The sequence below is a fragment of the Podarcis gaigeae genome (assembly GCF_964106915.1).
Source record: "Podarcis gaigeae genome assembly, chromosome: 12".
NCBI classification, from domain to species: domain Eukaryota; kingdom Metazoa; phylum Chordata; class Lepidosauria; order Squamata; family Lacertidae; genus Podarcis; species Podarcis gaigeae.
In genome coordinates, this window is record NC_139688.1 from 46,419,673 (window position 1) to 46,444,356 (window position 24,684).

General features: G+C 42.6%; 1 protein-coding gene across 1 annotated transcript in view; it reads left to right on the forward strand.

Moving 5' to 3' along the window:
• Positions 1-24,684, forward strand: part of LOC310828278 (collagen alpha-6(VI) chain-like) — a 79,572-nt gene that overhangs the window by 27,994 nt on the left and 26,894 nt on the right. Inside the window, exons 8-22 of the mRNA XM_083705465.1 lie at positions 1,990-2,565; positions 3,827-4,393; positions 9,245-9,594; positions 10,558-10,636; positions 13,968-14,113; positions 14,674-14,766; positions 15,672-15,725; positions 15,806-15,877; positions 15,985-16,011; positions 18,117-18,161; positions 18,241-18,294; positions 20,459-20,521; positions 21,046-21,111; positions 22,365-22,418; positions 23,522-23,557. Of these exons, the coding sequence (XP_083561591.1) occupies positions 1,990-2,565; positions 3,827-4,393; positions 9,245-9,594; positions 10,558-10,636; positions 13,968-14,113; positions 14,674-14,766; positions 15,672-15,725; positions 15,806-15,877; positions 15,985-16,011; positions 18,117-18,161; positions 18,241-18,294; positions 20,459-20,521; positions 21,046-21,111; positions 22,365-22,418; positions 23,522-23,557 (2,282 nt within the window). The remainder of the gene's footprint in view (positions 1-1,989; positions 2,566-3,826; positions 4,394-9,244; positions 9,595-10,557; positions 10,637-13,967; positions 14,114-14,673; positions 14,767-15,671; positions 15,726-15,805; positions 15,878-15,984; positions 16,012-18,116; positions 18,162-18,240; positions 18,295-20,458; positions 20,522-21,045; positions 21,112-22,364; positions 22,419-23,521; positions 23,558-24,684) is intronic.

Genomic DNA, 24,684 nt, shown 5'->3' on the forward strand with positions numbered 1-24,684 from the left:
TAGGACTTGCCGATCAGAAGGTCGGCAGTTTGAATCCCTGCGACAGGGTGAGCTCCCGTTGCTCGGTTCTTGCTCCTGCCAACCTAGCAGTTCGAAAGCACGTCAAAGTGCAAGTAGATAAATAGGTACCGCTCCGGCGGGAAGGTAAACGGCGTTTCCGTGAGCTGCTCTGGTTCTCCAGAAGCGGCTTAGTCATGCTGGCCACATGACCTGGAAGCTGTATGGCGGCTCCCTCGGCCAATAAAGCGAGATGAGCGCCACAACCCCAGAGTCAGTCACGACTGGACCTAATGGTCAGGGGTCCCTTTACCTTTATGCCCCCATCATATATTTCTGTGGCAGTTCTGCTAGAGAGGTAGGGGGTGTGAGTGGCGCTGTGGTCTAAACCACTGAGCCTCTTGGGCTTACAGATCAGAAGGTCAGCAGTTTGAATCCCTGTGACAAGGTGAGCTCCCATTGGTCTGTCCCAGTTTCTGCCAACGTAGCAGTTCAAAAGCATGCCAGCGCAAGTAGATAAATAGGTACCTGCGTTTTCGTGCGCTCTGGTTTTCATCACGGTGTTCCGTTGTGCCAGAAGTAGTTTAGTCAAGCTGGCCACATTACCCAGAAAGCTGTCTGTGGACAAACGCTGGATCCCTCGGCCTAAAAGTGAGATGAGCACCGCAGCCCCATAGTTGCTTTTGAGTGGACTTAACCGTCCAGGGGTCCTTTACCTTTCTTTTCTTTTCTTTATTGCTAGAGAGGTGCGCCTCTTTCAATATTTCCCCACCTTCAGTTGTTTTGCCTTATGCTGTCTTTTTTAATGTCCTGGATGAAACGCAACATCAATTTACCCTTTTCATCCAGACCATAACTTTGTAAAGTAGATCGCTTGTGTAATGGTTCTAGGGGTTCCTCGTGCGTAAACCGGCGCCACACCTGGCTGGGTTGCCTGAGTGAACCTCTTCTGTCCGGACAGCCACTCGCCCGTGGCTGTCTCAATCGCTGGCAGAATCCGTCAGTGGGCGTTTCTTGAACTTCTTCCAGCAAAGAATCTCTTTGACGGCTAGTCTCCGCCTACTCTCCCTGCGCGGAAGCCTTCTGCGCAGGGAGGGTGTGGGCAGCAGAGGACCCGTGCTCTCCCCGCTGGTCTCTGGCAAGGAGTCATGGAGCCACCTCGCCGATTCCCCCATCTGCCCCCCTTCTCCACTGGTGCTACGCTGATTTCCTTCCCCAAAAGATGGGCTGCTTCTCTCCTTCCTGGGACGCTCTCCGGAATCCCTCTGGAGCCCTCCCTCACCCTCTGGCTCCGATGGCAGTTCCCTGACAGCTTGTATTTCACTTTTACTGCTGAGGCTGTTTGATACAGGAAAGTGGCCCAAATCCCGCAAAATGTCTGTGTTGAGCTTTCACCGATTCAGCTACAGTACATTTCTAACTGCATTGTGTTTATTCACTTGTCATACTAGGATCTTCCATGCATCATTTACTGCACTGAAATGATAGTTTACAAATAGACCTAATGCTATCATGTACCACTTCAATGGTTCTTAAATAGGGCTCTTGAATCTTCTCTATAATGGGTCTGTAAAGAAATACAGATATTTTATGGCTAAAGATAGAATTATTATGTACACAGCAATTTTCTAAATTTGCAGATATTGGAGTGCAATGTTGCTAACTGTGCTACAAATTGGGAAGCTCCTATTGTGACTTTTTGTTGCCACAAATTCACTGGGTGGATTTGGCAAGCACATCTTTTCATCTCAGGCGACCCACCTGCTTGCACACACATCCAACTTACCTCACAATGTTGCATACTTCATGCACTCTGTGTAAATACAGAATATAACATTGGCACCATCGCGATGAACACATTCATAATTGCAGTAATGAGAAATATTGCATTCTTTACTTTGCCATGTGCAATCAACTTGCATTTCTAAGAGTAACAAGGTGTTTGAATATGACTAATGAATATTGATGGTATCTTTTCTCATTTGCTTTCAGAGTGCAAAAGGCTAGAGCATTTGGATATAGTATTTGTAATTGATAGTTCTGGCAGCATTGGTCCTTACAACTATGATCTCATGAAGAACTTCATGATTGGCATTGTGAATAAATCTAATGTTGGCAAGGAGCTTGTTCAGTTCGGAGCTCTCAAATATTCAGATGATCCACACATTCTGTTTGATCTTGATGACCACAGTACACAATCAGCAGTCATTGATGCTATCAGGAGTGACACACATTTAGGGGGCAATACATACACAGCTGAGGCTCTTGAACATTCAAAAGCTCTTTTCACTGAGGCAAGGGGCAGCCGCAAACACAGGGGCGTTTCCCAAATTCTTATGGTCATAACCGATGGTGAATCCCACGATAGAGAAAGACTTGATGAAGTGTCTAAAAAACTCCGGGATGATAAAATTACTATCTTGGCCATTGGGATAAAAGAAGCCAAACTTGATGAACTTTTGACTATGGCTGGATCAGAAGAAAACCAGTATTTTGTGGACACATTCGAAGGACTGCAAAACATATCCAAGAAATTATCAGATAACCTATGCAACAATTCAAGGCCAGGTAAAGTGCAGACTTACTCTTTTGTTGTGTTTACGTGTTGTTGCTTTTCGGTAGTAGGTGTGAAACAGCCTATCCTCATATATGTAGTGTGGTTAAAGTTGGTGTTTCCAGAGACATTTGGGAAATGGAAAAGTTTTCCATGGCAATTCCCCAGTTGCCCATTTTCTTTCAAAAGGTTGTTGTGTCAGTTATAAGATAATGGACTTGTGATAATTTCACTTCACCCATTTGTAATTACATTATATTTTAGTCCTTCCTTTAGCCGCCATTATTATTATTATTATTATTATTATTATTATTATTATTATTATTATTCCTTCCTTTAGCCATTATTATTATTATTATTATTATTATTATTATTATTATTATTATAAATGTACACACTGACCATGATCTGTAGATTTCAGGGCAGCTCATGAGCCTTGAGCTTTGGTCATCAGGACCTCAACTGTTTAGTCATGCCCTGTTCTACTCTGTTAAAATAACTTTTAGGAAACTTGACTTTCCTACATTAGATTTCATGCTGAATATTCTTTTTCTCACCTTTTACTCCCAGTCAACTTTGATAGAAGGACTGTACATGATGTGTGTGCGTCTAAATCTGTTGATTCCTTTGAAGCCCAGGAAATGCAACCCCATCACAGAATAATGAAAACACGACTGAGCACAGCACTCATCTGAACGCATGCAAAGTAAAACCATAGAACACCTCTTTTACCAAACTAAGAAAAAATTCCCCACTAGCCTTCCTTTGCCATCTTCATCAAGACCCATTGAAATGCAATAGAGATCTATTTTTGTCTGCCGGTTTGCCTCAGAAAGCTCACAGAAGACCACCAAATGAGATATTATATGGAGGTTACCTGCATCTTCTTGATGCAGGTTGAAAGAGCAGCTCAGAGATATGTCAAGTTTTCAGCTGGAAAAGAGCAGAGGTTTCAAAGTTTAAGGGTCCCCCTCCCCTTACCTTCACTTTTTCTATTTGGGCTAGAAACTTGTCATGGTTGGTTCTGTTGTTGTTCCTTAAATGAGGGAGGGAGGAAAATAACATTCAGTTTGGTTTTCAGTATACAGCAGAAGGTGGTACCGTATGGTTTTAAAGTCTTACTGCAGCTATTGACATCTCTTTTTAATAGACAGCTTTTGATGGACTGGACTTGATAACCTTCATGGAATAAGTTATTCTATGTGAATTTTATTTTCGCCTTTTTTTGCAATACTAATACAAAAATCTTGGTTTACATTGTTTCCCCCTTTGCAGAATGTGTGATCCAAGCTGATCTTGTTTTCCTGATTGATGGTTCCAGAAGTATACCCCCAAAAGACTTCGAGAGGATGAAGGTCTTCCTGAAAAACCTGCTTGATTTAATTGGTTATAATGACAATGTGCGAGTTGGTATGGCCCAATTTGCTGACCGATATGAAGAAGAATTTGGTCTGGGCGCTTATCAGAACAAACCAGAACTTCAAGAAAAAATTCTTAGCGTTACAATGATGAAAGGTGGTAATACATTCATTGGAGAGGCTCTCAAAGGAGTGAAGGCCTTCTTCAACTCCACAAGACGCAGAATACCTAGACACGTCGTCGTGCCCAAATTGCTGCTAATCACAGATGGAGTCTCCGATGACCCTGTTGCTGACAGTGCAAGAGCTCTGGCTGCCGATGGTGTCGAGATTCACGCTATTGGAGTGGGAAAGGTTGACCGGGCAAAACTCATGGAGATAACTGATGACTCTGACAGGATATACTCTGTGGCGAATTTCACAGATCTGCCAAGTATTCTAACTCGCGTAACTAAAGAAGTGTGTCAAGATAAAAGAGAAGCAAGTAAGCTCCGTTCAAAAACAACATTTTAGATCTCCTTTCATTATTTATGTAAAAATAGATTAATATTTTCATAAAGGGCAAGGACTTTTTTTCAGCCGGAACTCACCGGAACTCAGTTCCGGTCCCTCTTAGGTGGGAGCCATTGCTGTTACAGTGGTACCTCAGGTTACATACGCTTCAGGTTACATACGCTTCAGGTTACATATGCTTCAGGTTACAGATGCCGCTAACCCAGAAATAGTACCTCAGATTAAGAACTTTGCTTCAGGTTGAGAACAGAAATCATGCTCCGGCAGCGCGGCGGCAGCAGGAGGCCCCATTAGCTAAAGTGGTGCTTCAGGTTAAGAACAGTTTCAGGTTAAGTACAGACCTCTGGAACGAATTAAGTACTTAACACAAGGAACCACTGTATAAGAGAGCAAGAGAAGTGTTCATAGTGAGTTCCGGCACCTCTTTTTCTAGAAAAATATCATTGCATATGGCTAATGCAATATAAAAAGGAATTGTGCATGTGTAAATTCATTCCCCCAAGAGTTTGTTCCCTTCTCCTTAGAAAACTACTTTTTGTTTTTATTTTGTCCTTATTTACTGTCACGCTTGAGGGCCCTTAGAATCATAGAATCATAGAATCGTAGAGTTGGAAGAGATCACAAGGGCCATCGAGTCCAACCCCCTGCCAAGCAGGAAACACCATCAGAGCACTCCTGACATATGGCTGTCAAGCCTCTGCTTAAAGACCTCCAAAGAAGGAGACTCCACCACACTCCTTGGCAGCAAATTCCACTGTCGAACAGCTCTTACTGTCAGGAAGTTCTTCCTAATGTTTAGGTGGAATCTTCTTTCTTGTAGTTTGGAACCATTGCTCCGTGTCCGCTTCTCTGGAGCAGCAGAAAACAACCTTTCTCCCTCCTCTATGTCACATCCTTTTATATATTTGAACATGGCTATCATATCACCCCTTAACCTCCTCTTCTCCAGGCTAAACATGCCCAGCTCCCTTAGCCGTTACTCATAAGGCATCGTTTCCAGGCCTTTGACCATTTTGGTTGCCCTCCTCTGGACACGTTCCAGTTTGTCAGTGTCCTTCTTGAACTGTGGTGCCCAGAACTGGACACAATACTCCAGGTGAGGTCTGACCAGAGCAGAATACAGTGGCACTATTACTTCCCTTGATCTAGATGCTATACTCCTATTGATGCAGCCCAGAATTGCATTGGCTTTTTTAGCCATTACTTCATTCTTGGCACTTGAAGGCCACTGGTGATAATCCACAAAATAATGGGACTAGCTTTGCCTGCTAAGAAAGACCTTGATCCACTTCTCTCCCCCCTCTATAATGTTCTTCTGCTAAGTAAGAACACTAATGTGAAAATTAATTGACATTCTAAAAATATTTGATATTAGAGGTGGAACTTTACGTCAGATATGTGTTGAATTTTATTATTCAAATAATAATTTTATATAAGGAATATTCAAAATATTGGAAGTGTGAGCTTTTGAGTCCCTTCCACTTCTAGCATTTTGAATATTCTAAGAGGACATCTACTATACATGCACCAAAGTGAGATATCAGGCACCTTTCCTTAATGTACTGCTCCAAAATGCTGGTGTGGTTTAGTGGTTAAGAGCTGTAGACTCGTAATCTGGTGAACTGGGTTCGCGTCTCCGCTCCTCCACATGCAGCTGCTGGGTGACCTTGGACCAGTCACACTTCTTTGAAGTCTCTCAGCCCCACTCACCTCTCAGAGTGTTTGTTGTGGGGGAGGAAGGGAAAGGAGAATGTTAGCCGCTTTGTGACTCCTTCAGGTAGTGATAAAGCGGGATATCAAATCCAAACTCTTCTTGATATGTGAATGTTCCATTTAAAAACAAGCAATCCCTGTGTTGGCTTTGGTAAGAGAAAAGATATAGGCTGTTATACCTTTAAAATATGTCTGCCCTCTAAAGTGAGTTGCAGAATGTCCCCTTAAAAAGTTTCTTTCCAAGGTTTCCCTCTTCTCCCAAAACAATAATAATAATAATAATAATAATAATAATAATAATAATAATTTATTATTTATACCCCACCCATCTGGTTGGGCTTCCCCAGCCACTCTGGGCGGCTTCCCAAAAAAATATTAAAATACTGTAATACATCAAACATTAAAAGCTTCCCTAAACAGGGCTGCCTTCAGATGTCTTCTAAAAGTCTGGTAGTTGTTTATCTCTTTGACATCTGATGGGAGGGCGTTCCACACAGAGGGTGCCATTGCTGAGAAGACCCTCTGCTTCTCGCAGTGAGGGAACCGCCAGAAGGCCCTCGGGGCTGGACCTCAGGGGTAGAGACACTCCTTCAGGTATACCTGGCCGAGGCCGTTTAGGGCTTTAAAGGTCAGCACCAACACTTGGAATTGAGCTCGGAAACGTACTGGGAGCCAATGTAGGTCTTTCAAGACCGGTGTTATGTGGTCTCGGCGGCCGCTCCCAGCCACCAGTCTAGCTGCCGCGTTCTGGAAAAGTAAGTTTTAAGAAATAGTTTACTTACAAACTCTCCAAAGCCAAATTCATGTGTTTCAGAAACTTGCACAGGCAGTAAAACTTGGCTTAGTTACAAAGTGGCTAAATTATTGTTATAGGAACTCAAGTGGCTTGTGAGCGCCATGCAGAGCAACCAGCTCAAACCTCTTCATATATTGTGCTTCTCAGGTAGACTGGGGAAGAACAAAGGCTTGATTACCTAGTTTCTCCCAAAGTGACAGGAAGTGGGTATAGCTAAGCCAAGGAGGACAGTTTAATTTATGGTATTAACCCCTTCATGCATTAACTAGACTTGAGCATGTTGATTATATGAGGCTAGTTATCCCACACCCTGCATATTGAAGATTAACACATAAACTAGAAGGGTTCTAACATACGCTTCTTCATTAATCGTTTTTATGTGAGGGTGATTAGCTGCAGGTATAGTCCAGGAAGAGTACCTCCCCTTGCACTGTGCAGGCTGCACCAGATGATTCTGCTGCATATGTACATCAGCTCAAAGTATCACTTTTTTCTGTTGCTGAAATTTGCTAAGCATCATTTTATAAAGTCCATTTCAATGTATGTATGGTTGGCCAGTGGAATTTTATTTTTATTTATTATTTGAGGCTAAACCGCTTTTATTGATTTTCCATTATTTTTTCCAAATCAACCACAAATTAAAGCACATTTAATACAATTTTTCCAAAAATTGGTTTCCCACACTCCATTGTTGATGTGTTCATAGTTTCCTCCTGTTGCTGCATTAGTTTCCTAGTTATTTCTAATTCACACCCCATTCCTTGCGATTAACCTTATATTGCTTTTTTTGTTGTTGTTTTTAACTCATTATCCTCAGCCATCAGCTATCCACTTGCCAATTCCTGCACGTACAATATATTAACATTTACAGTGGTACCTCGGGTTACATACGCTTCAGGTTACATACGCTTCAGGTTACACACTCCGCTAACCCAGAAATAGTGCTTCAGGTTAAGAACTTTGCTTCAGGATGAGAACAGAAATTGTGGTCTGGCGGCGCGGTGGCAGCGGTAGGCCCCCATTAGCTAAAGTGGTGCTTCAGGTTAAGAACAGTTTCAGGTTAAGTACGGACCTCTGGAACGAATTAAGTACTTAACCCGAGGTACCACTGTATCTACAAGTGAGATTACTCAACAAATTATCAATCCATGATCAATCAATAATTATTGTTTCTAAAATAAATTCTTTTCCTTCCTTCTGTGTGTATGGAAAGCTAATAGTTCACTTTCACTAGATGTTTTCCTACTATTTCATATCTGCTTAGTCCACTTGGTCTAAGATTCCACTAGTCAGAGTCCTCTTTCATTTCCAATTCAAATATCTCCTCTTGTCATTTATAATCTGTTGACAATTTTAAAATAGGAATTTCAAGGATGACCATCTAGCTCAAGGTATTTTCCAGCAGGCGTCTTCATAAAAACCAGCCCATAATCTCAGGGGAAGGCAGGCCATATTTCCTTGAGAACTTTGACAGCTCAAACTTTGGTCGCCCTTCCTTTAAACCAAGCAAACCCAGGTAAATGTATCCATCCATTAAATTTCCAAGTTTGCCTCTTTATGGATAAATCCACTTCTTCCTTGGCCAGTAAAAAATCTTAACCGGTAGAAAAAAGACAGTCACGGAACCAAGAAATTACACAAAACAATGCCATGAAAATCCGTGAAACGAGCAGTAATCGACTATGGAATTAAACTAAATAAAAAAAATCAAAAAGTTTAAGGAAAAAATTAACCTAGAATTGAACAAAGCCTTAACGCGATGCCGGCTACAAACCTCGTTTCACTGAACTATTCAGTTTCCTCAGAAGGAAATAGAGAAATAATGAACCTTAAATGGTGTTAAACAAACTCAAGAACAGGGCTGAAACGCTTCCCTGAGTTTACAAAAAAAGGTATGAAAACCTCAATGACAAGTTTTAGACATAGCCCTGTTTAAAGAAAGCCAAGCAGTGGTAATAAGGAGTTGAGGACTCAGCTGTGAAAACTCTAGTATTGCCTTTACAAAAAGGTTTTAAAAAACTTACAAAGGAAAACGAGATGAGCTGTTTTACATTTTAAACAAACTCAAAAACACAGCTGAAACACTTCTAACTGCTGATGTTAAAGACTGATCAAAAAATCTTAAGGCAGATGTTTCTCTAGATATCACCTGAGATACTTAGAAGTAACCCATCTCAAAGGATAAATGGTTCAAGTTTGTTAGAATACAGTTCTGCACTGCTCCTTCTGTACCTATCTTCTTCCAGGGTTTACTTTTAAAATTAATTTGTGATGATTATTATTTTTTTTAATCTTTGTGTTTCCCTAAAACAGTATGTTTTATGGATGTCGTTATTGGATTCGATATCTCATCTCAGAAAGCAGGAGACCATATTTTCAAAGAGCAGCATCTTTTGGAGACTTATCTCCCTGATATTTTAAAAGACTTTACATCTTATGGGGCTGTGAGTTGCAACAAAGGAACAAAAACACAGTTCAGTGTGGCAAATCTAATAGAAAATACAGACACACCTTTTCTGCGGACACTCCAAGTTGACCATGAAAAAATCCTAGAGGATCTCCGGAAAGTCAGGCTAAACGGCCCATCATATCTCAATGTCGAATTCCTAGACAGCCTTTGGAATGTATTTGAAAACGTATCTGGTAATCACAAGCAAAGCCAGGTAAGTTATTCTCATGCTCAACAGATGGTACTTAAATGCTGCGTAAGCAGTTTTTTTTTATTGCATACTTGCCAGCTAACCCTTCGGAATAATCCGAATCTCCATCACTGTATCTGCTTTGTAGTCGCCTGTCAGTCTTAACTAAGAAGGAACAAATCTTCAGCTTCTCTTAGTTTCTTCGTTTTCCTATCTTAAATTCAGTTAATCACATTTCTTCATCACTTCAAAAAAAATAAATTCAAAAGATCTGGATAAAAGTTTGTAATTTAGAGCACATTCTCCTAACAATATTTTTGGATGCAGTTCTTCCTAAAATATGCATTTTTGGAATCATTTTCCCCTAATGAATGTTGGTATATTATTTTCACTAATATATGCATTTTTATATACAGTGGTGCCTCGCAAGACAAAAAGAATCCGTTCTGCGAGTCTCTTCGTCTTGCGGTTTTTTCATCTTGCGAAGCAAGCCCATTGACGGCTTAGCGGATTAGTGCTATTAGCGGCTTAGGAACTTGCAAGACATTTTCGTCTTGCGAAGCAAGCCCATAGGAAATTCGTTTTGCGAAGCACTTCCAAAAGGGAAAACTCTTTCGTCTAGCGAGTTTTCCGTCTTGCGAGGCATTTGTCTTGCGGGGCACCACTGTACGTGGCAAATATACGTTTTGTACATATTTTGATTGAGGAACCAAATCACAAAATTCAGAAAAGTGCAGATTTCAAAAGACAGCTGCTATTTGGATTATGTATTTAAATGCACACTGAATGAACTTTCTACTCCATCCATCCCTAGTTCTACTTTATCTAAAAAAAAAAAATGAATTCCCCAGATGTGCGGTTATTCTTTCAGTCTAGATAGCCATTATACTATTTGATGAATGACGTTGTACCATACTTTCATATATCTTGTTGCTCTTAGGGTATATACAGTTGCTGTTTTAGTCTTTCCTTTCTAATACTTTTTAGGTTTTGCTTGTTTTCTCTGATGGCTTGGATGCTGACAAAGAAGTACTTAAAAAGAAATCGGAAGAACTTCGAAAAAAGGGTACGTTACATAAAATCAGAATATAATTGTTTTAGCGCAGATTGTTGTTGTTGTTTAGTCCTTTAGTCGTGTCTGACTCTTCGTGACCCCATGGACCAGAGCACAGCAGGCACTCCTGTCTTCCACTGCCTCCCACAGTTTGGTCAAACTCATGCTGGTAGCTTCGAGAACACTATCCAACCATCTTGTCCTCTGTCGTCCCCTTCTCCTTGTGCCCTCCATCTTTCCCAACATCAGGGTATTTTCCAGGGAGTCTTCTTTTCTCATGAGGTGGCCAAAGTATTGGAGCCTCAGCTTCACGAACTGTCGTTCCAGTGAGGACTCAGGGCTGATTTCCTTAAGAATGGATAGGTTTGATCTTCTTGCAGTCCATGGGACTCTCAAGAGTCTCCTCCAGCACCAAAATTCAAAAGCATCAATTCTTTGGCGATCAGCCTTCTTTATGGTCCAGCTCTCACTTCCATACATGACTACTGGGAAAACAATAGCTTTTACTATATGGACCTTTGTTGGTAAGGTGATGTCTCTGCTTTTTAAGATGCTGTCTAGGTTTGTCATTGCTTTTCTCCCAAGAAGCAGGTGTCTTTTAATTTTGTTAAATAGCGCAGATAAGTTATAGCTATAACAATAAGGTGGTATGCAAGGTGACATATGTAAGGCACTAAGAACATACAAAGGGCCTATTGGATGAGGGGAATGGTCCATCTAGTCTAGCATACTCTTTTCACTAGTCGCCTGTGGGAAGTGCACCAGCAGGACTCACTTGGGAAGTCTGCTGTCCTGGCACTAACCAAACTCAACCCCATGTAGCTTCATCAAGATTTCTGTGTCATGTGCCTTCAGTTCATCCCCAGAGTAGCAGAACTGTTCAGATCAAAAGACTGGAGGGAGGAATTCCTTGACATTCAAGGGATAGAAAATGGAGACTCTTCAGGGTAATAAATGACCGAGTGGTATATACAAATTTTGTTGCATTAATCTATAATAACATTCTTATTCCTGCCCTGTGGCACGCCCTCCCACCAGATGTCAAAGAGAAAAATAACTAGCAAACTTTTAGAAGACATCTGAAGGCAGCCCTGTTTAGGGAAGCTTTTAATGTTTAATAGGTTATTGTATTTTAGTGTTTTGTTGGAAGCCGCCCAGAATGGCTTTAGATACCTATTAGGTCCATAAATTGCCATATAGCATATATTCAACACAGAAAACAGCGAAAAGGATGGCTGGACATATAAAGGGCCCCATTACCTTCAGTAGCTTAGGGCCTCATCAAACCTAAATCCAGCCAAGTTTTGGGAAATTCAAGGATGCTGAATTTCCCAAAGGGAAGTTTTTAATATTTAATGCTGTATTGTTTTTAACACTCGATTGGGAGCCTCTCAGAGTGGATGGGGAAACTCAGCCAGATGGGTGGGGTATGAATAAATTATTATTATTATTATTATTATTATTATTATTATTATTATTATTATTATTATTCAGTGTCAGGGGCTGGTCTGAATTGGAAGATGGGGGATGCAATCACAGGAAGATCGGATCCTAACAAAAGAGGAGGGGGGAATATTTCCCCCCCCCCTTTGCTTCCAGCATCTCCAGAAGCAGGGAGACACAGAAGCAGCACAGTTGAGAAAGGAGATGCCCAGCTATGATGTAGTAGCTAAGCAACCAGAAGGGAGGGAGCAGCTGGGCGATACATCAATCGAGAGTGGGGAGGAATCCCCTCCCTTCCCCCAAACTCGGAGGTCTAAGCGTGTCAGAGAACAAAAGAGATGCAGGGGGAGAGGAACTTCCATTTTGCTGCTGAAATCGCAAGGAAGAGTCAGAGTAGGCAGCTAATATCCTTGCAGAGAGTTGCCTGTTTGTGCTCATAACAGAATGCTGTAATAAAAAGACTATAAATCTACCAAATGCTCATTAATTCTTACCAGTGAGCCACCGGAAGGGAGAGGGGAACTCCCGTACATGACATTCAGGATGTGCGCAGAACATCTTGAGCATGGGTTCAGCATTGGACTACTCTGGTTCTGTGTGGCAGTTATGTATCTCTGCAATATACAGCTACCACTGTAGTCCATGTGTTTGTAGCCTTAAGGCTGGATTACTGCAATGTGCTCAATGTGGGGCTGCCTTTGCGCGTGGTTCGGAAGCTCCAATTGGTCCAACATGTGGCACCACAGTCTGCCCATATACCTTATATCCCAGCTTGATCACTGAGCTCATCCACTGTAGTGTTGCTGGTTGTTCCCTATGTTGGAAAGCCTCATTTGACAAAAAGAAAGTACGCCGTAGGGCAGGGGTCGGCAAGGTTTACCTTGCCTGGGCTGGTTCACTCCAGCGGAGATCCTTCTATAGGCTGGATCGCGCTCACGGTTTCTGGCATGTGCAGATGTGATTTCCCGCACCACAAAAGTGAGTCCCCGCACCACACCACACCACGCCGTGCCGTGCCACTTTCGCGCAGCGTGCAGGGACTCGCCAAGCGGGCGGCTTGGTTTGGGGCAGCTCGTGGGGTGGTTAAATGACCCCTGTGAGTCGCTTGTGACCCATGGGCCTTAGGCTGCCAACCCCTGCCTTAGGGTCACCAGCCCAGCATTGTGTGCCTTCTTGTTTAACTTTTAAATACCTGCTGAAAACTTTTCTATTCCGTCAGGCAATCAAGAATGCATCTTTCCATTATAGGTGATTTCCAGTTTTAACATTTTTATATGTTTTTAGTGTATGGTTTCATATATGATTGTTAGAAACTGCTCTGATGTTGTTTATGATTACAGTCGTACCTTGGTTTTTGAGCACCTTCGTTCTCAAACGTTTTGGCTCCCGAACGCCGCAAACCCAGAAGTGACTGTTCTGGTTTGCAAACTATTTTTGGAAGCCAAACGTCTGACGGGGCTTCCGCGGCTTCCAGTGGGCTGTAGGAGCTTCCTGCAGCCAATCAGAAGCCAGGCTTCAGTTTCCAAATGTTTTGGAAGTCGAGCCGACTTCTGGAACGGATTCCATTCTATTTCCAAGGTACAACTGTAGCTGTATATAATTATAGATCCCATTTGTTGCATCCGTGAGAACTATTTTGGGTGCTAAGATGTTCAAACAAATCAGAAAGTTAGAGGATTAATTTGCTTCTTTGATCTGATACTAAGTGGTGTCCCAGCCAAGGTTGTAAAAACGAAATGTGAAAAATGATATATTCTTCACTCTCCTCATTTTAGTTACCGTATCATACATAGCATGCGAGTTAATCCTTCAGGATAAGGAATTGAAAAATAAGAGATCAGATAATAGTCTGGGAAATAGATACGTGTAACATATTTTTAACAACCAATGTTTCAAATAGGACTGGATGGAATGATAACAGTTGCTCTGGAAGGAGTTACCAACTTTGCGGATCTTCTGGATATTGAATTTGGAAAGGGATTTGGATATAACAAGCAATTAAACATGGGTACACAAAATATTGCCAGCAGGCTGTTTTCCTTTGTGGTAAGACATTTAAAGGCTTAAGGGTCCGTTCCTTTATGGTCCTCATACCAGAAAATAAACAGGGATGTGGGCGGCGCTGTTGTCTAAACCACTGAGCCTCTTTGGCTTGCCGATCGGAAGGTGGGCAGTTCAAATCCACGCTACAGGGTGAGTTCCCGTTGCTCTGTCCCAGCTCCTGCCAACCTGGCAGTTCAAAAGCATGCCAGTGCACGTAAAAAATAGGTACTGCTATGACAGGAAGGTAAACAACATTTCCGTGCGCACTGGTTTCCGTCATGGTGTTCCGTTGCGCTGGAAGCGGTTTAGTCCTGCTGGCCACATGACCCAGAAAGCTGTCTGAGGACAAACGCCGGCTCCCTTGGCCTAAAGCAAGATGAGCACCGCACCTCCATAGTCGCCTTTGACTGGACTTAACCGTCCAGGGGTCCTTTAACTTTAACCTTTGACCAGAAAATAAGTGATTGGTGTGGGGTGCAGTGATTTCAATTCTCATCACGTTTAAAGCTACAGGAATACTCTAAGGATATATGTTTCATCTGTGACAATTTCCTCTTTTTAAGACACAAATTGCTGAGAGAACATGCTGCTGCAAATTCTGTACGTGTATGCCAGAGGAAGGGCCCCGTGGACCAAAAGGGAAAATTGGATCACAGGTATGGATGTTTTTGCATAATTTAATTTATTACAACCATCTATGTATGTTGACTCCTTTCCACATGCAGTATCTTTCGTGTGGAAGCCTTTACCAGTTTCCTAATTTGAACCTTCAAGGAGTTAATATGCCACTGATAAAATAACTTACATTTTAAATCCAATATTTAGCTTGTAGAAACTTGCCGAACGCTAATCAAGGAAAACAGAAATGCTTGGATTTTATTGTTTATTAATTCTGCAAGTTAAGATTTGATATTTCAAACTACAGTCGTACCTTGGATCTCGAACGCCTTGGCTCCCGAACAAATGGGCTCCTGAATGATTGAAATCCGGAAGTGAATGTTCCGGTTTTTGAACGTTCTTTTGGAAGCTGAATGTCTGGTGGGGCTTCCATGGCTTCCGATTCGCTGCAGGAGCTTCCTGCAGCCAATCAGAAGCCACACTTTGGTTTCAGAACGTTTCAGAAGTCGAACGGACTTCTGGAATGGATTCCGTTCGACTTCCAAGGTACAACTGTATAGGAAATGAAGGCAGCCTTCCATGCAGTGGTAATGTTTTAGTGAATAATAGTAGTAGTAGTAATAATAATAATTTATTATTTATACCCCACCCATCTGACTGGGTCTCCCCAACCACTCTGGGCAGCTTCCAACCAAATATCAAAAACAATACAACGCTTTGTGCATCCCAGATAAACATTTGTAATGTACGAGGTCCCTTCAATTTTAGAAAAAGTAAAAGAGCCTCCAACTTGCATGCAAATATTCTACACTCTAGAATACTGAAGTTGCATTTATCAGACTGCACCTTTTCCTAAATATTGAGCCACTCTTAGAGAAACCACTTCATCTGAATGCTCCCCAAATTTCAGTATTGACCTTCTTTATTAAAAATTTATTTTCAGGGATCTACTGGTTTGCCCGGCCATCGGGGATATACAGGAGAGGATGGCGAGCCAGTAAGTTATATCAACGTTGAAATAATTTTTCAGTCCATAGTAGGGTCCTTGTTTCCACTGACGTCATCTTTCTCTTTTAGGGTTCCAGAGGATTCCCTGGGCCAGAGGGACCCCAAGGCTATAGGGGAGACCCAGGCAGTCAAGGAATGAAGGTAGGAATACACTTAAGCAATTAAAGTAATAATCAAAAGATGGATTTTGTAATGTTTTGTTTTGTCATTTAATGAACACCTGTTTTGTTTTGTTTTTAATATTTCAGGGGCTACAAGGCCGAATTGGAAGAAAGGTGCAGTAAGAAAATGTTGTCTGCGCTGTCTTATGTCTGCAAAAACATTGGGATTGTTTGGTGAATGTGAAAGATTTATAAACATATTCCTGGAATTATAATGATAATGATGATGATGATGATGACGACAACAATGGATGAGCTACATATTACATGAAATGAGTGTTAAAAAGCACCATTATTATTATTTTTTAATGAGGAGCAGCCTCAAGAAACACAAATTTTGAGTTAGGGTGTGACAACATAGAGTCCCCACCAACTGCATTTTCTTCTCAAAATCCCTGCATATGCTTTCCTCCACGTAGGGTTCCAGATGCACACTTAAAGGTAAAGGTAAAGGTACCCCTGCCCGTACGGGCCAGTCTTGACAGACTCTGAGGTTGTGCGCCCATCTCACTTAAGAGGCCAGGGGCCAGCGCTGTCCGGAGACACTTCCGGGTCACGTGGCCAGCGTGACATCGCTGCTCTGGCGAGCCAGAGCCGCACACGGAAATGCCGTTTACCTTCCCGCTGGTAAGCGGTCCCTATTTATCTACTTGCACCCGGAGGTGCTTTCGAACTGCTAGGTTGGCAGGTGCTGGGACCGAGCAGCGGGAGCGCACCCCGCCGCAGGGATTCGAACCGCCGACCTTTCGATCGGCAAGTCCTAGGCGCTGAGGCTTTAACCCACAGCGCCACCTGCGTCCCCTAATGCACACTTACTATCATAGATATAAATATGAAAGCTACAGGAGAAAGGGAGAGGGGAATTTGAATACAAAAATGGCTAGTGTCGAAAGGACTGAGCCCCTTCTCCTCCATTCCTCTTAAATATATAACCTTGCCAAGATGCATGGTGGAGTTCCACCCATGCCACTTGAGGTGTGATTTGTCTAAGATTGTTTTGAATGAAAGAGGAACTGGAACCCACTCACTTGTTAGATATTGGATATCAGAAATGACTTTGCCTTCTCATAGGCAAAGGTAGGTTCCCAATCAGTGAGGCAAAGCCCTACATTAGTGTTGGGAAGTCTTCAGCCTGGGGACTTCAACTGGTCCACCAGGCCCTCTCTGGCCAGCCCACCAGGTCTTTCCCAACATGTCACAGCCACAGTTGGCCATTGGCCATCACACCCCAATCACCAGCCCCTGCTCTGCACTGTTTCCCCTTCTGTTAGCTCTGCAACCCGAGAGTAAGTAGCAAATTATGGGCTATGAATCTAGGATTCACATCTATAGTGATGGCATAGGAAGATCCGATTCAAAACCTTCTGGTCTCTGCGTTGTATAAGGTTGCCAGAAGCAAGTTATTTCCCTCCCCTATCTGGAAGTTTTTTTATGACTAGTGCTTAACAAAACAGAATTCTTACTATTATGGGCAAAGTAAACAAATGTAAACAACTGGCTCAGTTGCATATTTTATATTTCTTAGTTTTGGCCTGAGGTTAGGTCTTTAGAAAAGGTGGGAAAGGAAGTGAAACTAGAGACAGATAACATTGCAGATTTTGGAGTGGATCATAGATGCTGGGTCAAAGAGGGGGGCCCTAAAAATTGTTATAATTCCTGCTCCATGATTGCAGTCATGGGATTGTTGTCTATCACATGACGGTGTATGTTTTGACTCCACAAAGTGGGAAGTGACAGAGACAGGATGTTTGTGTTACTGTGTTCCATGAAGTGGGACTATTGTCCTTTTTTCTCTTTGCTGTCTGATGCTAGAGAGAGAGGGAGCCATATTGCAGTGCTCCATGTGTGTTTATATGTAAATAAAGTAGATTAGCCAAAATGCAGAGTTGCTGAGGTCTGTCACGCAAGCTGCGAAGACTCTTCGGATCCCTAAGTGTGCCAATGTCTGTTGGCATCGGTCGCTGTGATGTTCAGGCAGAAGAAAGCTTTTGAAGCTCCCAAAGAAAAGGCCAGGAGGGAGAGTACATGCCAATCGGGCATGTGTCTCTGCCAGGGTCCTACTCAAGTGTAGGACGAGCTCCTGACACTATTCATAAAAATCCTTATTAGGCTTTGGTCAGGTGCTGGAGTTGACAAAGATTCTACTTTTCTTGGACTGTTTATGCAGGCTGATTATTCTGAGTAGCAGTGCAACTCATTGCCTGGTTTTGTTCTCTTAGGGAGAGAAAGGGGATGGTGGACTTGATGGAAATCAGGGAGAAGAGGTAAGTTATTTTCCATCTCCTTGTGTCACAGTCTTTTTTTAACTCTGGAAATAATTTAATTTTCAAAATCTTCTTCAAGGGATCACATGGACTCCCAGGACACAAAGGAGAAAAGGGGGATGCAGGCCTGCAGGTATATTTTCAAATTCTATCATTGCTTCCAAGTTTGACATTGAGCAGAGTTGGTAAGCCAGTGTACTGTATAAGTGAGGAACTTTTACATAATTCTCAAAGGAAAGGAATAGGTTTCATATGCACAGACTAGTAAGAAGTTTAGGATAGCTGGGCTTCCTAAGATATTGAAAAAATGTCTATGTCTCATGCATGGGAAGATTGCAATTTCATTCATAAAATGCTGGCACTAAATTTTGACAGGTACACGTTGTAGACATTGTGAGCTTTGCATTTTGCTTGGTGGGCTTCTCAGTTTCCGCATATGATAATCTGGGGAAAATATATATGGCTTTTCTTTTCGTGGGAAAGTTTCTGAACTGCCTGTACTGAGTGGCATCTCCCATCTGGAAAGCTGCTGTACTTTTTGTGACCTTGTAAATATTACAATATCTATCAGGTGCCCCAAGCTAACTATCTCTCGCCAAACCGAGCTAATCCACACCAGTTTGATGGCACCTGAAGGCACGAAAACCACAAATGACATTTACAACAAAACAACAACAAAGAAAAATGTGTTCCACACGGTTTAAAATGGCTTAATTGAGAACTGGATATAATGGTATTGTAGCGTTATTGGACTTTACCAATTGGTTGGGTGAGCGTTGCTCCCGGACGGGAGGAAGGAAGTCAAATGACACCGAGGGTTGGTTCAGAGAAAGAGTTTATTCTGCTCTCCGGATAGCAGGAGGCACTTGCGTGGTCAGCTCACAGCAAGTCCAAAGAAACGAGAAATTTCATGCAGTATATATATATCTTCCAGGCACCCTCTCCCCCTTTCCCAGGAATCCAAGCACGTCAGCTTTTACATGCAGGTTGACATCACATATGTTCCTGCTCCGGCACGCTTAACCATAAAAGGGTATTCTTTCCTGTACTTCTGACCATAAAAGGGTATTCCTGTTCCTACTCTTATCTTGGAGCAAGAGGTCACCAACTCCAAGAACACACTCTGGCGCTGTTCCTGGACTAGGTCTGTGTCAGAGTGTGGTCAGGACATAAGACCTAGACATGTCATCCCTACTCTACTGGAGCAGCCAAGGTCATCCTTGCCGTCATAAACTGATAAAGGAGAGAGCTCTGAGCACTTGTTTATACAGCTGGGTTTTTGTTTATACATTGACTCAGAGCTCAAGTTAATAGATTTTAGCTAAGGAAAAATAGGGATTTTGGTGCAGTTTCAAACTCCCTGCACAGTCAGTTTTGGGTTTGGGAAACCCATTCCTTCAGTATTAGTTTGCATGTCCCAGCCACCACTGAAAATCATGGCATCCAATAGATAAGAATCAGTCAGCCAAATGTCACCTGAAATAAATGGCTTTAATAGTCCAAACAAAAGGCTGAAATAGAAGAATCTCTGACCTCCACCAGGAGACCATTCCACAGTCTTGAGGGACGCTTCAGGGAATGCCCAGCTCCTTACCTTTGATATCTATTTCATGTAATGAATGCATATAGAGCAGGGTGTTACTAGTGGAACAAAGCGATATGGAGGCTCGTGCATGAAGGCCTTTAACAGTAAACATCAGCCTCCTGAATTGGGTCCAGAAGCTTGCAGGCACCCAGTGCAGCTGTTGCAAAAGAAGTTGGTTATGCCCTCACTTCCCAGTATTCATTAAAGTAAAGGTAAAGGGACCCCTGACCATTACAGCTTCCAGGTCATACGGCCAGCATGACTAAGCTGCTTCTGGCGAACCAGAGCTGTGCACGGAAACACCGTTTACCTTCCCGCCGGAGCGGTACTTATTTATCTACTTGCACTTTGACATGCTTTCAAACTGCTAGGTGGGCAGGAGCAGGGACCGAGCAACCGGAGCTCACCCCGTTGCGGGGATTCGAACCGCCGACCTTCTGATCGGCAAGTCCTAGGCTCTGTGGTTTAACCCACAGCGCCACCTGCGTCCCTCAATATTCATTAGCAGTAGCATTTTGTACCACCTGCAGATTCCGGGTCATATTTCAGTGCAGCCGTATATCAAGCACACTAGAAAAGTCAATTGTGAAGGTTACAAAGGGCAGCCTCACCGTACAGGAAAGGGTAGCAAGGTCCCAACTCTCTCGGTTTTGAAACAGCCACAAATCAAAACAATCTGGGAGGTTTTCACAGAATTATTTTACATCTCCAGGGCAGCCCAGGACCAAGTGGACTTCCTGGTGATGAAGGTCAGAAAGGCTTCCAGGGAGATCCTGTAAGTATTCTCCGCACTCCACGAACATACTACTACACCATACATATGGTTGGCAGTTTCTTACTGTTTTTATAATGCACTAAAATACATATCAACAGCCCCTCTTAGGGCTCGCCCAGTCTTGCGTTTTTCCTCTACCTAGAAACCAAGGGTCCAAGCAGTTTTCTGCTTGTCCAATGTTTTCCAGGCATGGGTCCAACTCAAGTGGTTTTGCCCTTGATCCACCACTTTCTTCTGGAAAATCCGCTCTTTAGCGATAAATCGGAACAAATGTCAATCCAGGGGGGGAAAAACCTGATTGACATTTGCTCCAATTCAGCAGTAATATGAAAGGGCGCTACAATATTCTTGTTATATATAAAGAAAATGCATGCTTCTCAACTAATTAAAAACCTTAAGGGTGGATATATCTCAGATCTTGATTACACAATGAATGGCAACTTTTGTGTTACTCTGTGTATTATTCAACACTTTGGTTTTATCTTCCTGAAAGTAAACCTCAGCTTATTTTTTTATTTATTTAGGGAGATTCTGGAGCGGATAATGATGTAGAAGGAGCAAAAGGTTACAAAGGTTCACAAGGGTGCAGGGTAACTATTGATAATTATAGCTTTGCTTATATCTCTTTTGTTTTTGAACACTTGAAAGTTCAGTCCTTACTATAAGGTATTGAAGAATAAATAAAGATGACTACAAGCAAAATGGATAAATTGATTTGATGAATAATTTGATGCATTAATCACAGCTTTAGATAAAAACTTTCAATTCATTTAATTGAAAGAATTTAATTGGTAGCATCACTGTTTCTCTTCTGCTACAGTTCACCTTCCGCCAAAAACTACTGTGTTTGTCTCACTACCCACCATGGCAATATTACATAACTTACATAATTAATTGAGTAAATTACAAAAATTGTGTTGTGATTATATTATTCTACCCCGTTAATTCAGATGCAAAGGAAGTGAAATGGGGGCAGGAAACAATCAGTTACTTCTCATTTGTGTACTGAATACAATACAATAGAAACCACAAATGGATTGATTTCTGTACTGGACATGGGACAAATAAGCAAAAATCAGCAATTACTGCTCCTGTTTCTGTTTTCATAGGAATTCTCTGACAACCCTAGTGGTAAATAATAAAAAGTTATTTTTGGTGCCCCAGCAACTCTGTGTAGTTTCCAACAGAATATACAAAAATACAACAAAACGACACACATTAAAAGCTTCCCGGTAATCTTCATATATATACCATATTTTTCGCCCTATAGGACGCACTTTCCCCCCTCCAAAAATGAAGGGGAAATGTGTGTGCATCCTATGGGGTGAATGCAGGCTTCAGGAAGCTATCCGCAAGCTTTCAGAGCCCGGCAGGAGTGCCCTATGGTCCGGTGCGCCCTATGGAGCGAATAATACGGTACATTGTTCAACCCTTGGTACAAGAACCAGCTTGTGGGGGTGAGTTGAGAAATCCAGAAACAAAGATAGATGGATTAAATTACATGCAATCAGCTGGAGATGTTTTTATCAAGTAGCAAGCTTGTCACTTGACCCAGTTGGACCATTAAGGGAATAAGAGTTGCTATTGTTCCATCAGTGACCATTTGATAGTAGCACTGTAGCCATCCTGCAACAATTGACTCTTGGTCTTCCCTATTTATGTTTTTTATTCCTACTACTTCAGGCACGTATACGAACATTACGTGTCCCCACCAAGGTGAACTGTGTGCCTGCTCTTTCTGTGTCTGCCCCAACAGAACTGCAAAGTGTGAAAAGCTGAAAGATTAAGAGCCACAATAATTGCTGCAGAAACCCTGATGTAAAGTTAAATTCTCTATCCACAGGGAGAAAAAGGATCACAAGGTATCACGGGCGAGAATGGATCTCCAGGAAACAGTGTAAGGACTAATGTAGCTCACCTGGGTTTTCTTAGTAAATAAAAGATTAAGCAAATTCCAAACTAGACCACATCTTTGGTATCCGAAAAAATGCAGAACTTACTTTACAGTCCCTGTTTGTGAAATGTCACATAAATCCTGTCTGATCATTTATAACAAGCCAACCTCAAAAGGGGCACACACACTGGCCTGACTCACCCCATGGCTGGGTCCCCAACTTAGAAGCATTTTAGGAGTGAGGGTCAAGGTCTTCCAGATATTTTGGGTGACATGGCCACAAGACTGCCTGCACTGCTGCTGTGGTTTGCCATAGCAGCTGAAAAGGCTTTTTAAACTTAGAGTTTATAAAAATAAAAATAAAAATGAATGCAGAACGCCTGACTTGGGAGGGGGGTGGCCACAGGGAGGTTAAGCTGGCCTCAACCAGAGCCAGGGCCTTTTCGGCCGTGGCCCCGATCTGGTGGAACGCTCTGTCCCAAGAGACTAGGGCCCTGCGGGACTTGACATCTTTCCGCAGGGCCTGTAAGACGGAGCTGTTCCACCAGGCCTTTGGCCAAGGCACAGCCTGACCCCCTCTCTCCTTCTGTAATCCTCATAGAACTCTAGCCCAATGGTTGCCATTAATTTGATTCTGAATTGATTTTACGATATATTTTAATTAATTGACTGTGTGATTTTATGTACACTGTGCTATTTTTCTTGCTTGTTAGCCGCTCTGAGCCCGGGTTTGGCCAGGAAGGGCAGGATATAAATAAAAAATTATTATTATTATTATTATTATTATTATTATTATTATTATTATTAGGCCACAGCTATTGCAATGGTAAGAAATGTTACCAAAAAGGGGGATGGGAAGAGAACTGTATGAGGAAGAAGAGGAGAAATGGGGGAGAAGGATGGTGGTCTTGCAAAGATGGAGGAAGGGGTGGTGGAGGGAAGAAAAGGATGTTGATGGTGCCATGCCTATGCTGGTTGGTGGCAGCAGCGTGGAACAGGCCAAGGGCTCCATGAGCTGCTCACTCGTCAAAAAAACAGGCCTGTGAATGTTTGTAGCATCAAGTTAGGACCTTTAAAGTAACAAATATTCCTTTTGTCACCAGAGGGGACCAGAGGGACGAAGAGGACTTCCAGGCCCACCGGTATGTCTTTCTTAATTTTACCAGTTTCAGTAAGTATGCTATGAGACATAACCACAGGAACTCCTGACTGCCCAGGACAGTAAGGAGAAAGTTGTTGGAGACAGAAGAGTAGATTGGTGGGAGATGGAGCTACCTGGCATTTTCATGCCACCCCAATCGTGTCTGAAAGTGTAGAAATTAGGAATTGGGGGGTGGGGTGGGATTATATTTGGTTCACACTAGAAGGCAAACCAGCCAGTGTGGTGTAGTGGTTAAGAGCTGTAGTCTCGTAATCTGGGGAACCGGGTTCGCGTCTCCGCCCCTCCACATGCAGCTGCTGGGTGACCTTGGGCTAGTCACACTTCTTTGAAATCTCTCAGCCCCACTCACCTCACAGAGTGTTTGTTGTGGGGGAGGAAGGGAAAGGAGAATGTTAGCCGCTTTGAGACTCCTTAAAGGGAGTGAAAGGCGGGATATCAAATCCAAACTCTTCTTCTTCTTCTTCCCTAATTTGCACTTGGGAACCGAAACACCAACCGAAACACAGCCATCTTATGAAAACCGGGTCCTCCCTTAAAGAGGGCACGTATTGCGGTGAGACCTGGACAACCAACACCCTGTGTTGTGGGTGGGTACAATTGGTCAGCCACAACATCCGATTGGCAGGTCCCTCGAAGCTGGGTGCAATCTGGCCATTGGGACGCAGTCCAAACGGTTCGATTGACCTATTTATGCCCATGCAAGTGACCCAGAGCTTCCTCTTTCGGCACGTGCATTTGGAACACCTGCCCACCTCTCCTTATTTTTAGGGCTTGTGTGCTTGACCTTGCTATGCTATCGTGTGTCGTCTGTTATTGGGACAGGGGCACGGCAGGAATTTTCCCCACTTGACTGATTGGCTGTTGCCATTTGGGTTTCGCCTGCCACGTAGCCAATCATCACAACTTGTAAGATTGCGGACAAACAAGATGATAATTTGCTTGAAAAACCTTTTAACAATGTAAGTGGGAGCAGGAGACGCGAGGAAGTCCAAACAACTTATGAAATTTTGTGTGTGATATAAGCAATGTTGTTTGTTACTTATGCTTTTCTCTTATAAAAATCTTAATAAATATTTATATATATATATATAAAAAGATTGCGGACAG